The sequence below is a fragment of the Seriola dumerili genome, unplaced genomic scaffold (assembly GCF_002260705.1).
Source record: "Seriola dumerili isolate Sdu_G_001 unplaced genomic scaffold, Sdu_1.0 BDQW01000432.1, whole genome shotgun sequence".
NCBI classification, from domain to species: domain Eukaryota; kingdom Metazoa; phylum Chordata; class Actinopteri; order Carangiformes; family Carangidae; genus Seriola; species Seriola dumerili.
Window position 1 is genome coordinate 2,308,245 of NW_019174687.1, and position 14,191 is coordinate 2,322,435.

The window sequence follows — 14,191 nt, forward strand, 5'->3', positions numbered from 1 at the left end:
TGTATATAAATATCAACTGGATTATGTGAACTGTAGATATTTTATTTCATCTTTTGGAGAAAAATCGTAGCGGGGCGTCCGTCCACTGCGCTCCAGCAGCACAACACCAATGCCATAACCTTACGTCTCATTATGGCGCCACATTGAGTGGCAGCTTGTTGTAGCAGGTTCCGGTGTGGGGTCTGATTTTTCATCACGTAGTCACTTTATGACTTTATTAATTCTTATTTGTGTGTTTTTTTAAGCAGCAATGGCTCCTTTTTTTTTGTGGCCTCACTTTTAATTTCTGAACGCCTGGTGATGGAGAGCCTGAGGGCGTTGTTTAGTCACGGAACCAGCTGATTGCATTGAGTGAACCAGAGCTACTGCCCAGAACAAGGCCTGAAATCCCAGAGGTCCTGTGGAGGAGATGTTGGGGTTGCAGACCTGGAGCTAAGTGGCAAGCGATTGTTCCAGCGATCATCATGGGGGATTTGAGGTCTTTGGTTGATCTCTGTGCACTGATCAAGAACCGGCAGGAATATCTTGAGTAAGGAATCGTGTGTTTCACAGACACATGGCTGCACTCACATTGTGAATGAAAAGTGGCGCAATCCCAGACATGTGAGTGTGAAAGAACTTTTCTTAGGCCTGGACATTGATCTGCTAGCTGTGGAAATGCATCCATTAAGTGACGCAGAGATCGGCCCTGATGTCGTCCGAATCCACATATGTACATAAATCATTCCACCCACCCAAACAAATAACCATTATTTGTCAGTGGGATATTACGTTTGATGGTATGGTAACATATGACACTGAAGTCGGCTTATTATAAATAAACAAATATCTATTTAAAGCAAAAGTCCTCCTTTTTTGGTAAAATGAAAACGGCAAAAATTATCCGTTATTCATTGTACTTATTTTTTGTCCAGCTGCTGTGACATACAGATTTCCCAATTTGAGACAATAAAGCATCCTGTCATCCATCCATCCATCCATCCATCCATCCATCCATACACCCACCCACTCACCCACCCATCCACCCAGTCATCTATATGTCCATCCAGAGACCTGAAGCATTCATTTCAATGGAGGGTGAATGACGATTACTCCATTGCAGAACTAAACAAACGAGGCTTTGCATTTTGCTCATGATAACTGTCTGATGTTAAGTCATAAAGGCAGGGATGCCCTGAGACAGAGAGGACTTGGCTTTCCTCCATCTTGTTTTGGCAGTTTGGCCTAATTCCATCAAGGAAGGAGCTTTGCTGCATCGTTCAGAAGGTGGTGACTACGTCAACTAAAACTGTGCACCATAAACATTGTTTATTATGTGTTACCGAACAGCCCAGTTCACACTATGCATGAGCTCTGGACACAAAGGAGTTATAACACAGAGGCATGAGTGAATATCCCTGTATGAGGCCTGATACAGACAGACATGAGTACATGCTCAGACAGTCCAGAGCTGGTGGCAGAATGTGAGAAATGGGAGATGCAGTCTTTGAAGGTTGCAGCGCCGCCATAGCTGATGAATGCTGGTCAGAACTCAGGAACGTGTGGAGGGCTTTCAGCTTGCATCACTTTTCCCGTCATCTGGGCAAACTGTGAGGGAGGGAGAGAAAGAGAGAGAGAGTGGGAACAAAGTGAGAAAACAGGGAGGTCGAGAAGAGTAGGTGAGTGGGCTGGAGAGAGAGAGAGAAGCAAGTAGGCACATTCTTGGCCAGATTGTGTGTGTGTGTGTGTGTGTGTGTGTGTGGGTTTGGGTGAGAGTGCGTGTGTGCACAAGTGCAAGCATGTCTTACCTGTGTGTGTATGTGTGTATGCTTGTACTTGAGTCTTAGTGTGGACCAGTTTGTATAGACCTTACAGAGTGAAGACATTTGGCCTGTTGAAGGGTCAGGATGAAGGTTAGGGTTGGGGTTAAGCCTTCAGTTGTGATGCTTAAGGTTAGGGTGAGGGGCTTGGGAATACATTATGCCAGCGTGTGTCCTCACAAAGATAGAAGTACAAGTATGTGTGTGCATGTGTGTGCGTCAGAAGTAGTGCTTGTCTAAATAAGGCCAGGGAGAAGGACGCTTATCAACAGCTGACAGGAATACTGTCTCACACTGCCCCTGTAGCCCAGCTACACACACACACACACACACACACACACAGTCAATCAGTCAGTCAGTCAGTCAGTCAGTCAATACTGAACTCTGAACTCACAGCTGACCTTTGAAATGTTGCTTCCTTAGTGTTTCTGTTTATATTAATTAGTTTAGTGGTCAATACTAGTTTAATCAATAGTAGAAATTGGTCTCTGTAGCTTTAAGTCGTGGCTGAAAGAGTTAGTTGAGCTTTGGTTTATCATGGAACTATTAAACAGCAGAAGAGTGGGGACATTAATCATCGTGACACCATGAGATGATGTACTGTACTGACTGAAGGTGAAAGTAAAGGAGGAAGTAGCAGTACAAAAAACTGTCAGTGTCTGGATCATTTCAGTTAGAAACAAGCATCAACCTCTGAGGCTGAAAAGTGAAGCCAAGCCAAGTACCATAACCTGCAGTTCCTCTAATGACCACTAGAGTCTGTCTCCAGCAGTTAGTCAATCCCCATAGACTCCCATGTTAAAATGTCCAACTTTACAGCAGAAATGAAAATGTTTACAGCCTGGTACAAAAACAGGTTTGGAGTCTAGAGCTAATTTCCTCCTTCGTGACAACTGTTTATATAACTCACCTGTTTACATTTTATTAAAGTTTAAAGTTATGGAGAATTGAGGGTGTTGCTAGCTCTCTGCTCAGCGTCACCTCAGCTAGTTGGAGTCACTAAACGTGAGCTCTTTGTGGTGTTGGTTCCTCTGGAGGATTCTTCATGTAAATATCAGACAGATAATTTGACTATTAGTATGATTATTAGTAGTATTGGTTTTACAATATATAGCATTATTTTATTCATATGTTAGCACTAATTAGCAAGTATCAGTGTCTGTGTTCACCATACCTGGCTTGTTAGCTTAGCCTGTTAACTAACGAATTAGCCAGCAAATGAATTAGCCTTGGGTTAGCCGTTGAGCAAGACATCCATTAGTGCTAATGATGGTAATGATGGCGTATGTTTGCCACAGTTATTAAACCGTCATGCAGCGAAGTTTCAGCTCCTCACATGCTCGGGGGGGGAGGGGGGGGTTAATTCATAACAAGTGTTCATTCTTATAAACACAATATTATTACTGATGTCTATTCTTCAATACACCTCACCTACAAAATATGACAAATATATTATTCACTTCCCTGTCCAGTTTGTGTTGGTTCAGCAGAGCAGCCGCCCCGCTCTGCACTCCTGTATCGGCCTACAAGTCTAATGTTTTACTTATAATGCCCACGTTTTAATACTTTTGATCATCATATGTGATTTGAAAGCATCAGATCTCCACACAGTCAGAGAAATCTAAATGTGCTTCCTGGTCCTGGTGCACCGTGGAGCGTCTCTCCAGCTGTGTCAGCTGAACACTGGGCAGTGGAGGATGTTGTACAGGGTCATACTGTCAGTCTATGACGGCTATGAAGTGTCCCTGAATTTGGACACAGCTATAGTCTTGGGTCAGATCTTAAACATGGCAGAACCAGCTGGGTTCAGTCAGTTCAGGTCCTATAGATGCAGGTCCTGGCTGCACCTGTGTCTCTGGGCTCCTATTTGACTGTTTCTGTGAGTGGATAAAATTACACAAAATCTGTATGCTCCACAAATGAATTACCCACCTTCTGTTTTAATGTTAGAGTGTGATTTTTTGTTTTGGTGTAAATGTGAAATATAATATCGACCACTACAATATGGTGTTTCTCCTTTGTACAGGTTCATTTTGAAGAGACCCGGCTGAATTCATGTCTTACATATCTTCTCTTCCTTTTTAAAAATAGTTTGAAGTTATTTTATGCTGAAGTGTAAAAAACCTGTAGTTTGCCCGAGAGAACAGCAGGAACAGGTGGTGGTGGTGGTGTCGGGTTATGATGGGATGTTACTACTCAGCTGATTGTCAGTCAGCTAACACAGAGAAAAGTCAATACTGCAACACTGTAGTGTGATCAACCATCTCATTAACTATATGCAGCAAAATGCACTCAACTAGTTACTTACTTGATGGATGCTGAAGTCGCTGTGTCTCATATGTGTGTGTCTGTGCAGGACGTCCCATGCTCGGGCCAAAGCAGAGGCTGCAGACCAGGCTGCACAGTCGGCCAGTCAGGACTCAGACATCGCCAGAGCAGTGGCCAGAGAGCTCTCCCCGAGCTTCCATCAGCCAGGTACCGCAACAACAGCAACAGCAACAGCAACACACAGCAGGGTGGAAGACTGTAAACTAGAAAAGAGTAAATTGAATCGATCATACTGCTAAACATAGAAAGACTAAATCTACTTTTGTGTCAGTGGCCACACGTCTGTTAAACTCTTCTTCACTGGACTCTATAAATGTTTCAGGCTCTGGTCTGTGGGGAGATTTCCTCCTCTGTCTGTTCTCTTGTCTGTGCTTTCCTGTGTTGCGTGATTCACCACTGTTGCTGTTGTTGTCCACTGATGACACCTGACTGTAAACCAGGTTACATTCAGGTATACATTTAAATGACCTGACAGCCAGTGCTGTATTCAGCTTGGGCGATTTCAGAAAATAGAATATCTTTGAACAGTCCAGCCCAAATATTGCGATATATGACACGATCTATTATTATTTAAACAGGCAGCCTCATTGAGATGGGGATCTCTTTTTTCAAGAGAGACCTGTGAACAAAAATAGACATATACAGTTTATACATTGACAGAGAGACACAAAGAGGCAATTAAAATGGACACACAGATAGTTCACAGACATCGATAAACATTTTCACATTAAAAAAAAAAAGCATGTGGAAGTGTGATTGCAGATACAATCTTTTAAAATGATTCAGTGAAATGAGAGTGTAACTTCATATTTTTTGGAGCTCATCTATATGCAGCACAGTGTTTGAAACCAGTTTCTCTGAGGTCAGTGTGAACAAGAAGCACATACTTATATTATTTTATATGTACATGGTAATTTATGTTTTAGGTATAAATGACGCTGCCACTAAACAGCAGTTCAAAGTTTTATTTGTCACATGCCAAGAGTCAATGTTCAGTAAGCAAAGTAGTGAGATGAGGGTCGGACTCTGCAGCAGAGGTGTACATGCAAAACTGAAAAAAGAAAAATAATTTATATGTATATATTTTCAAAATCACATATAGCCGGAAATATCGTGATATCCAATATAATGGAAAATTGACCCAAGCTTAGTGCTGCGTAGGTATTCTCATAAAATCAGTCTCGTAGATGGTTAACCATACATTTGGGAATTTTAATTAATATTGATAGAATAATTAATCATCATTAAAATGATCAAAAAAGGAAAATCTACAAAAAAATTATCAATGTGTCTGTGAGAGAGAAAGAGAGAGAGAGAGAGAGAGAGAGAGAGAGAGAGAGAGAGCTAGTGGGCACACCTGCAGATTCACTAAGGCACAAAGCAGTGTGTTTGTGTTTGTGTTTGTGTTTGTGTTGTGTTTGTGCCTGAATGAAAACCTGCTGTCACTGAGCAGAAAGACCCCTGTTGGTATAAATCAGAACTGTCTTTAAATGCTGGGTTCTGTTTCACTCACTTCAGTCATTGTTCTCTCCTTTCCTCCAGGCCCTGACTACGTACGGCAGAAGTACAATGAGCCGGTGGAGGTGAAGGAGGCTCCCGTGGAGGAGAAAAAGGAGAAGTCTCCATCAGGGAGCCCTCACTTCTACCGGAAAGGAACCACACCCACCCAGTCTCCATCTCAGAGCCCAGTTCCCAGCCCCACTCCTTCACCCATTGCTGTTAAGAAGTCCCTCTTCAGCAGCAAAGCTACAACCGCCGCCGCCTCTTCCGCAAAGCCTGCTGGGAAAGAGAACAGAACCCCAACAGCTGAGTCTTTGACAGCAGGTAAGCTGCTTGGGTTATTGAAGTTATTGACCATGATGTCTTACACCCTTCGTCAGTAATCAACAGCTGTCAGTTGGTGGTTTTCTAGTAACAGCAGACAGTTTATGTGGAAGAGATTTTCATGTGTGTGTGGAGGATGTGTAGCTTCTCCTGCACAGTGAGCATCAGTATTACCTACAGGTTTGGAGTAAATGTTTGGTAGCAGCAACATGGTGAGCAGCAGCAGTTTATTTTACCTACACGTGTTGAGTCAATTCAGAGCCAGGGGCTGTATCACAGAAACGTCCTAACCTACAGGTCCTATCTTAACTGTGTGGTAACCATGGTAACTATGGTTAGGAAAAAAGCCATTACAGATGAATGAACAAAATGCTCCATTTGATGCAGTGGAGACTGTGTCTGCTATCTTAACCCACTCTGTCTCTCTTTTATGTCCTGAGTTAGTGTTGTTGTAAATTTACCATAAAGAACATGTTTGAATTTTTCTCCAGATGTTTACCACACTTCTAACTCGTCTGTCCTGAAGTTACGTGACTGTCGTTGTTTTAGCTACAACTTTTGTATATGCCAGAAAGATCATAATGCAGTTATTTTGGCAGATATTGCGATTTCAGTTGGAATGGTCATTTTTACATTTTATTTTCACTGAAAAAAATATAAAATGATGATGTGATTTTTGTTGAGTCTTGTACCAAACAATCATGTCTCTTTGCTTCTGGAGAATATGATTTGTAGGCTGGGCGTCTCTGTAGCACTACTAACATTGAACAAAATGTGACACATTTTACCTTCATCAAAGAAACTGCAGCTCCTGTGATATTGCACTTGATCATATTGAGATTTAGATTATGTTGATGTTGGATTGAGTGTTTAGGCTTTCCACAGGTCTTCANGAACAATGTGACACATTTTACCTTCATCAAAGACACTGCAGCTCCTGTGATATTGTACTTGATCATATTGAGATTTAGATTATATTTCGATTAACTATGCAGCTCTACTTTCAAAGAGAAATCTAATGTGATTTCAGTTATACGAGATGAGAGAACTAGCATCGGTTGCTAGGTAACAGACATAAAAGTTGATAACTGATGTTGGATTGAGTGTTTAGGCTTTCCACAGGTCTTCAATAATGTCTGGGGGCGTGGTCAACACAAAGACATACAGGCCAGGGAAAAACGAGTGGATAAACTCCTGGTGCCGTTGATAATAATGTGCAGCCAGTTAATCATAATGTACATTTTTACCACTTTAATGAATTCAACAATATAATCATACTATTGTCAACACTTTGTTGTTCTGGATTACTCATCTAAAGCTGTGGTTGTCAAACTTTCTCACATCAAGGACCTAAACTGAGACAAATCAGACTACAGACCCTCATCTGATCAGATTTCTGCTTTTAGATGTTTTATTACATTTAAGCCCATGAACAAAACAGTCACACACTGTCACTGTGTTACTTATGGATGGAATTATAATGACCCCACTTTGAGAACCGCTGATCTGAAGCATTTGATTCATTTGTTGCATATGGTATGTTTCACAATAAAAGCCCTGTTTAGAAATAGAGGGTTTCTGCCCCCTGGGGTCCAGTTAGCAGCAATTTAGCTTTTAATTTGTAACAGTTACAGGAAGTGTTGAGTTTATATCAACTCGTAATGGAGTAACTTTAACAGAGCAAACAGGAGTGGATTAAAATGAGGCTTTGGGAATTAGAAATTAAGCCCTGTTAAGACTGCAGTTGAGCCTGGTCACAGTTTGAGGAAATACAGTATTGAGTGAAACATCTGGCTGTAATTTATTTTTTCCTCTTGCTCTGTTTGATTATAAAATAAATACAAAGTGTTTAAATGGAGCGCAGTGGGTCATTGTTTGCGATGGGTCAGAAATACCATAGCGTTGGGGTTATACAGCAATTTTATCCAAAGCACCAATCACGTTGCTCCACTGTCTGAGCCACAGCCGCTCCAGCCAATAGATTGTAACTGTTTCTCTTCTCTCTCTCTCTCTCCTTTCTTCTGTTCGGCAGGCATAACAAAGGCAGCATCAAAACTTTCTCTCAGACAGGAAGTGAGGCAGCAGGAGGCTCAGTCAGGAGTCAGCAGTTACCCCAGCAACGGGCAGATTCACTCCCAGTACCACGGTTACTACGTCAAAGCAGACATCAAGAGTCCGCCGCCTGACGAGCCGATCGGTGTAGAAGACGACCTCCACCCATCAAGCCTTGCACGCCTGCCGCCACCTGCCAAACCGATTCAGACGCCAGCGCTGAAATCCCTGCCGACCCCCAGTCCTTCACCGGTCCCTCCAAAAGAGAGCACCAAAGCACCAGAGCCCCTCAAGCCTAAAAGACAGGAGTCAAGCAAACCAAAGAGCCTCGCAGAAACCAAGAAAGCTAGTCTGGAAATAGCTTCTGATGTAGTAGAGGAGGAGTCGGTGAGTGAGACCAAGTTACCGTACACATTTCATTTTCACTCTCACTCAAGGATTTGAGTTTAATGATTTGGAATCTGCCAACCCCAGCAGGGAACCCACAATCCTGTCCATTAGAGGGTCACGAGCTCCTCTCTAGCTGAAGTTGCACTAGTCTGAAATCACCTGGTGTCATTTCTGATCAGCATCAGAACGTCTGAACGTACTCTGGACCCCAAAGGCACAGGTTTGTCCAGTTAAGCCACACAGGAAGTAGATTGGCTAACCTTTCAGTGTTGGTGCCCTGTTGTACAGTATCTGTATCTGGACTGGAAACCACAACTTTGGCAGTACTCTTATGGTTTTGAGGAAAGGTTCAAATCAGAGAGCTGTTAATTTGTTGTGAGTCGGGCAGAATGATTTGAGTAAAATATGGAATTGTCAATTGACAATTAGCAATATGGTTTTTTGATTTAAAGGTCCCCTGGACCCACCTTCCAACCTTGCAGGATTTGATTTCTCTGAGTGTTTACCTGAAATCTGCTATATTTTTATTGGATCACTCAGAAAATGCTCAGAGCTGCTTCTCTTCTGATTGGCTCACCAACCTGTTGTTACTAGAGCTTCAGAGAGAAGCCTGAGAGAGGAGATGGAAAACTGCACTGAGATGGCTTTTGGTTCTTAAAACCACAAATAATAATAATAATAACAACTTGGATTTATATAGGGCCTTTCAAGGTACCCAAGGCCACTTTACAGAGAAAGAAACACAAAATGAATAAAGAACAAATAAATGAAAACAAGACGAGGGATGGTAGAGACTGGAGGAGATGACGCAGCTAGAGGCCAGAGGCAAGATCGCAGGCTGGTGTAGGGCGTGGAGAGCAGACCAATGTCCAAGGACCGTAGGTTCCGGGATGGGGTATAGGGGTGGAGGATGTCAGACAGGTGCTGGGGTGTGAGATCATGGAGGGATTTGTAGGTGAGGGAGAGGATTTTGTACTGGATGCGGGCTTTGACCAGAAGCCAGTGAAGTTGGATGAGGGTGGGGGTAATGTGGTGCCAGGGCTTGGTGCAGGTGAGAACCCTGGCAGCTGAGTTCTGGACATACTGGAGCCTGTCCAGGGTTTTGCTGGGAACTGCGAACAGGACTCCATTGCAATAATACAGACGAGTGGTGACGAAGGTGTGGATGAGGGTCTCTGCGACAGAGTCAGAGAGTGATGGCCGGAGGCGAGAGATTTTTTTGAGGTGGAAGAAAGCAGATTTGGTGATGAACTTGACGTGCCTGGAATGAGAGAGTTGAGTCCAAGATGACACCCAGGTTGCGGACTTCCAGGGATGGGGAGATGGAGCAGCTGTCGATGTCCAGAAGTAGGTGTAGATCTCCAACCTTCTGGAGCAGGACCTTGGGAGCCACAACCATGAGCTCTGTTGTGGTGAAGAGGAGGGGTCCAAGCACAGAGCCTTGGGGTACACCGTGGTTGACAAGGGCAGGGGCTAAGCTAGAGCCTCCAATGGCGACAAACTGTTTTTTGTTGGTGAGGCCAAGGTAGTCAGATAGGCGGGTGAGGTGGACGGTGTGGGAGACTGTTTCAAAGGCTGCTGAGATGTCCAGGAGGATGAGGATGCTGATGTGGCCAAAGTCAGCAGCAATGACAAGGTTGTTAGTCATTTTGATGAGAGCGGTGTCTGTGTGGTGGTGTGCTCCGAAGCCAGACTGAATTGGTTCATAGAGGTCATGGTTGGACATGTGTTGATGGAGTTGAGCGGCAACCACTCTTTCTAGGATTTTACTGAGGAAAGGAAGGTTGGAGATTGGTCTGTAGTTGTTGAGGTCATCGGGGTCAAGACCTGGCTTCTTGAGGATGGGAGTGATTGAGGCAACTTTGAATCCAGAGGGTACTAAACCAGATTCCAAGGAGGAGTTGATGATGTCTACCATGAGGGGGCACAGAGCAGGTAGACATGCCTTGACCAAGGCAGTGGGCATGGGGTCCAGAGAGCAGGTGGAGGCTTTGGCCTTAAAGACCAACTTGGGAACCTGAGGAACATCCACAAGGGAGAAAATATATCTTCTTATGGATCAACACTTCAAATAAAACACAGGAGAAGAAGAAAATATGGAGCTTTGAAATATTTTTTTCAAATATAATGTAACAGCTACATACTTGTCCAACTAAAGTAATAATGGCAACTCTGACTGCGTTGGGTGATATTAGATAATATCAAATATCTCTATATATCTTGCCATATGTGATATTATTATAGAGTTTTTTGCAGACAATGATAATGATAATGATGCAATCAGGTTAGGGGTGTAACGGTACACAAAAATCACATTTCCATACATACCTCGGTTTTGAATTCCAGGTTCGGTATGTTTTCAGTACAGTTTAAAAAAAAGGACATGCAAAACATCACATTCATTTTAATTTATTATGAATCTTAAACGTAAATACAAAGGTGCACATTTCATAAAAAAAAGAAAAAAAATACATCCACTCTATTCTCATGTTTTTTTCAGAAAGATTAGTGTATCCACATGGTCTGGAGAAAGAGCAGATTTTTTTTTTTTTTTTTTCTGACAGCCACAGTGAGAGAGACACAAAACACAGGAAGAGGGGGAGAGAAAGAGAGGATGACATGCAGCAAAGGGCCACGGGTCAGATATGAACCCGTGTTGCTGTGGTTAGGACTAAGCGTTCATGTTCACCAGCTATTCATCATCTCTGTCAGAGAGCCAGTTGGTGCTGGGCTGGTAGACTGTGTATACAAGCTGATCAGCTGCAAACAGCTGCACAAATATTGTGTGTCATACACATTTGAATGTAAAAGTTTGGGAAAATTACATTTTTTCTTCATTTTTGTTGTGAAAAGTAGTGGATCCAACTCTGCAGCAAACACACAGCTCAAATTAGCCTTTTTTCAAATGTTAATGCAACGTATGTCAATTACTCTTCTGCACATAACTGTATATGTCCTACATGTACAATATATGCTATGTGTATATACTGTATGTGCTAATGTAACAGAACACATAATCCAACATCAACCCCTCTTGTCTCCACAGGGTCCTAACTCTATACTGGTGGCTCTCGTGATGCTATTGAATGTAGGTCTAGCTATCATCTTTGTCCATTTCCTCACCTGACCAAACCTCGACTCAGGTAAGACTCACCTGCCTGTCATCACTCAGACTGTGTTGGTCACAGGGTCATGTGGAGTCAAAGCCACTCACACTACTATTGTCTCATGAACAGATGTTTCTGTACTGACATTTTAAATCTGACACATCTGTATTGTTCTGGACACAGGTTAAATCTGCATTAGCATCATTAGCATCATCTTAAAGGGTAAATGCACATCAGCTAAACTGGTTTTGCGACCCTCGTCTGGATCTATGTTTAGTGTGAGTTAGGCTGATTGATACACAGGTCCTAAGGGCAACATGGTGGACTGGTGGATGTTTTCTCTCCCAGATAAAACAACATTGCTTCTGCCTCTAAGGGAACTGCATGTCCTGTAATTATCTCCAGTCACTCCCACAGGAGTGTGACATGCAGACTGGTTTTCATCACAATGTGTGTGTCCTCTGAGACACATCATGTAGAAAAAGACCTGTAACAGCCTCCGTGTAACTTTCCTCATGTTTTAATCTTAAAGCAATGCATGCTGGGAAGAATGTGCGAATAACTGATGGTGTAAGGCTACATCCACACTACTATGTTTTCATTGGAAAACAGCGTTTTCAAACAAAAACGATCTCCATCCAGACTAACACACCTGAGAACACATACATGACCTAATTATTCATTTACACACCATATGTGTGCAGGTGTGAACAGGAAGCAGGTCGTCTACTCTGCAGTTGATTAGTCACAGAAAATCCTCTGAATGAGGAACAGCAAAGACAGTTGTAGCATTAAAATACAGAATATAAGTGAACAACAGCTGCTAGCAAAGACAACAAGGTCAGTAACACTGTAATTCATTATCATGTTGTATTCACCACTGGGAGTCCAGGCTGATGAGAGCCAATCAGGAGAGACCGTGGGAGTCTACGTCATCGTCTCAGTCCAGATACAACACAGCCCCAGAGTTTTCAAAATAAAACAAGGCCAGTAGAGTTTCTGAAAGTCTTTGTTTTAGGTAGAGATGCGGCAATCACGTTTTCTTGCCGCAGATACCGATCATCTATGAGTGAGACCGGCCGATCCGCAGCCACATTTTTGTCATGCCTTGCAGATGGCGTACCTTCTATCAGTCTCACACACTAACACTGTAAAAGTTCCACACGGCCGACATGTTTTGTTTTAGTGGCCTGTCGTGCAGTGAACAAGGTGGGAGGCGGGACTACACTACACAACACACAGTGCTCGACAGACACCGGAGTATTAACCACAGGTCATCGGTGACTAGAAGCATTAATGCTGATCTACCAATCACATATTTTTAATGAAAATTGGCCGATATTGATCAGCGGCTGATCAATCAGGGCATCCTTAGTTTTAGGGGCTGAAAACTCCAGAGTCATGTGTACGGGAGGTGAAAACATAGCATGAGATGTGCTTTAAAACTAAAACCTAGTCGTGTGGACGTGGCCTAAAAGGGATTTAATAACAAAAGACACATCAGCCTGTTTGTCTGCTTAGTTTACAAACTTGTTCATTTTCAAACAGTTTTTTTTTTTTTTAAATTATTATTATTTTTACTGTCAAAAGGAAAAAAGTGTCCAGGATGAGGACTAACTGAAGTATGAATGTAGCACCACCTCAGGAAACATGAGCTGCAGGTGCTGCAGCATAAACTCTGCTAGCATCCAGGAGCAGCTTCCACACAGTGAAGAAACACCACACACTTAGTTCATATATTTTAATGCTATAAAATGCTTAGTTACTGCTGTAGGTAAGAAGTTAGCCAGAAATGCTGGTTTTGTCAGAGCAGATGAACGCACTCGTTCATTTGTTTAATCCATTCTTACACTTTTGTTCTTGTTCTTTTGTTCTTTTTGCTTTTGGAAATGATAGAAAAGCAGCACAAACATTTGAACTGCTGTAGCTCCATGCACATCACTGTAGCCTGCACAGAAAGCCAGAGCTCCACAGGCCTGTTGTACTGAGATACAGTTACTTGACTGTAACAGAGGAAATCTGAAGTGAATGCCTGCTGCTCTGTAGTCGAGGTAAATAAAGCATTTGGCCACAGTGTGAACATTTCTATTTATTTCTATTTATTTCTGACCCTGCAGTGGACTCATCCAAACTAGTCGCCCGAGCTGCTAACCCTCCATCAGCCAGAGGGGCCTTTAAAAAAAAAAAAAAAAAAAAAAAAAAAATGACACCAGTCAGAACGGCAGACATGGGCAAAACGGAGGACTGAAAATAGACTAGTGAAGAAGGAGGACGAGAAGAAAAGTGTGGAGGATGAGAGAGAGAGAGAGAGAGAGAGGAAAAAAGCAGAGAGAGAGAAAGATGAAACCTCCGCCACCTACAACCCGACCCACCCCACCACCACCCTACCCGACCCCACCCTCTCTCTGGACGGACTGTCTTTGGTGCTCGAGTCCCAACCTGATTGGACTGGCGATGATTTGTGACTCCACTCAGAGTGCAGTGAAAGCTGAAGCAAGCAGTTGGCCCCTGAGCCTCAGCTATGGATTCTCTATCAGGGTTAGAAATAACAGGAGGCCTGGAGAGGTGGAGTGGATGTGAGCGAGCGTGAGGCCTGGCATCTATACTGCCTATAAATGCCTGTTTGTGTGAGTGTGTGTGTGTGTGTGTGTGTGTGTGTGTGTGTGTGTGTGTGTGTGCGCGTGTGTGCGT

The 14,191-nt window shown here is 43.0% G+C and overlaps 1 protein-coding gene across 1 annotated transcript in view; it reads left to right on the forward strand.

The window, feature by feature from the left end:
- Nucleotides 1-13,145, forward strand: part of LOC111233940 (junctophilin-1-like) — a 32,895-nt gene extending 19,750 nt beyond the window's left edge. Inside the window, exons 3-7 of the mRNA XM_022761870.1 lie at nucleotides 4,156-4,274; nucleotides 5,670-5,951; nucleotides 7,984-8,390; nucleotides 11,440-11,536; nucleotides 13,091-13,145. Coding sequence (XP_022617591.1) covers nucleotides 4,156-4,274; nucleotides 5,670-5,951; nucleotides 7,984-8,390; nucleotides 11,440-11,520 — 889 coding nt within the window. The 3' untranslated portion in view covers nucleotides 11,521-11,536; nucleotides 13,091-13,145. The remainder of the gene's footprint in view (nucleotides 1-4,155; nucleotides 4,275-5,669; nucleotides 5,952-7,983; nucleotides 8,391-11,439; nucleotides 11,537-13,090) is intronic.
- The last annotated feature ends 1,046 nt before the right edge of the window (nucleotides 13,146-14,191 follow it).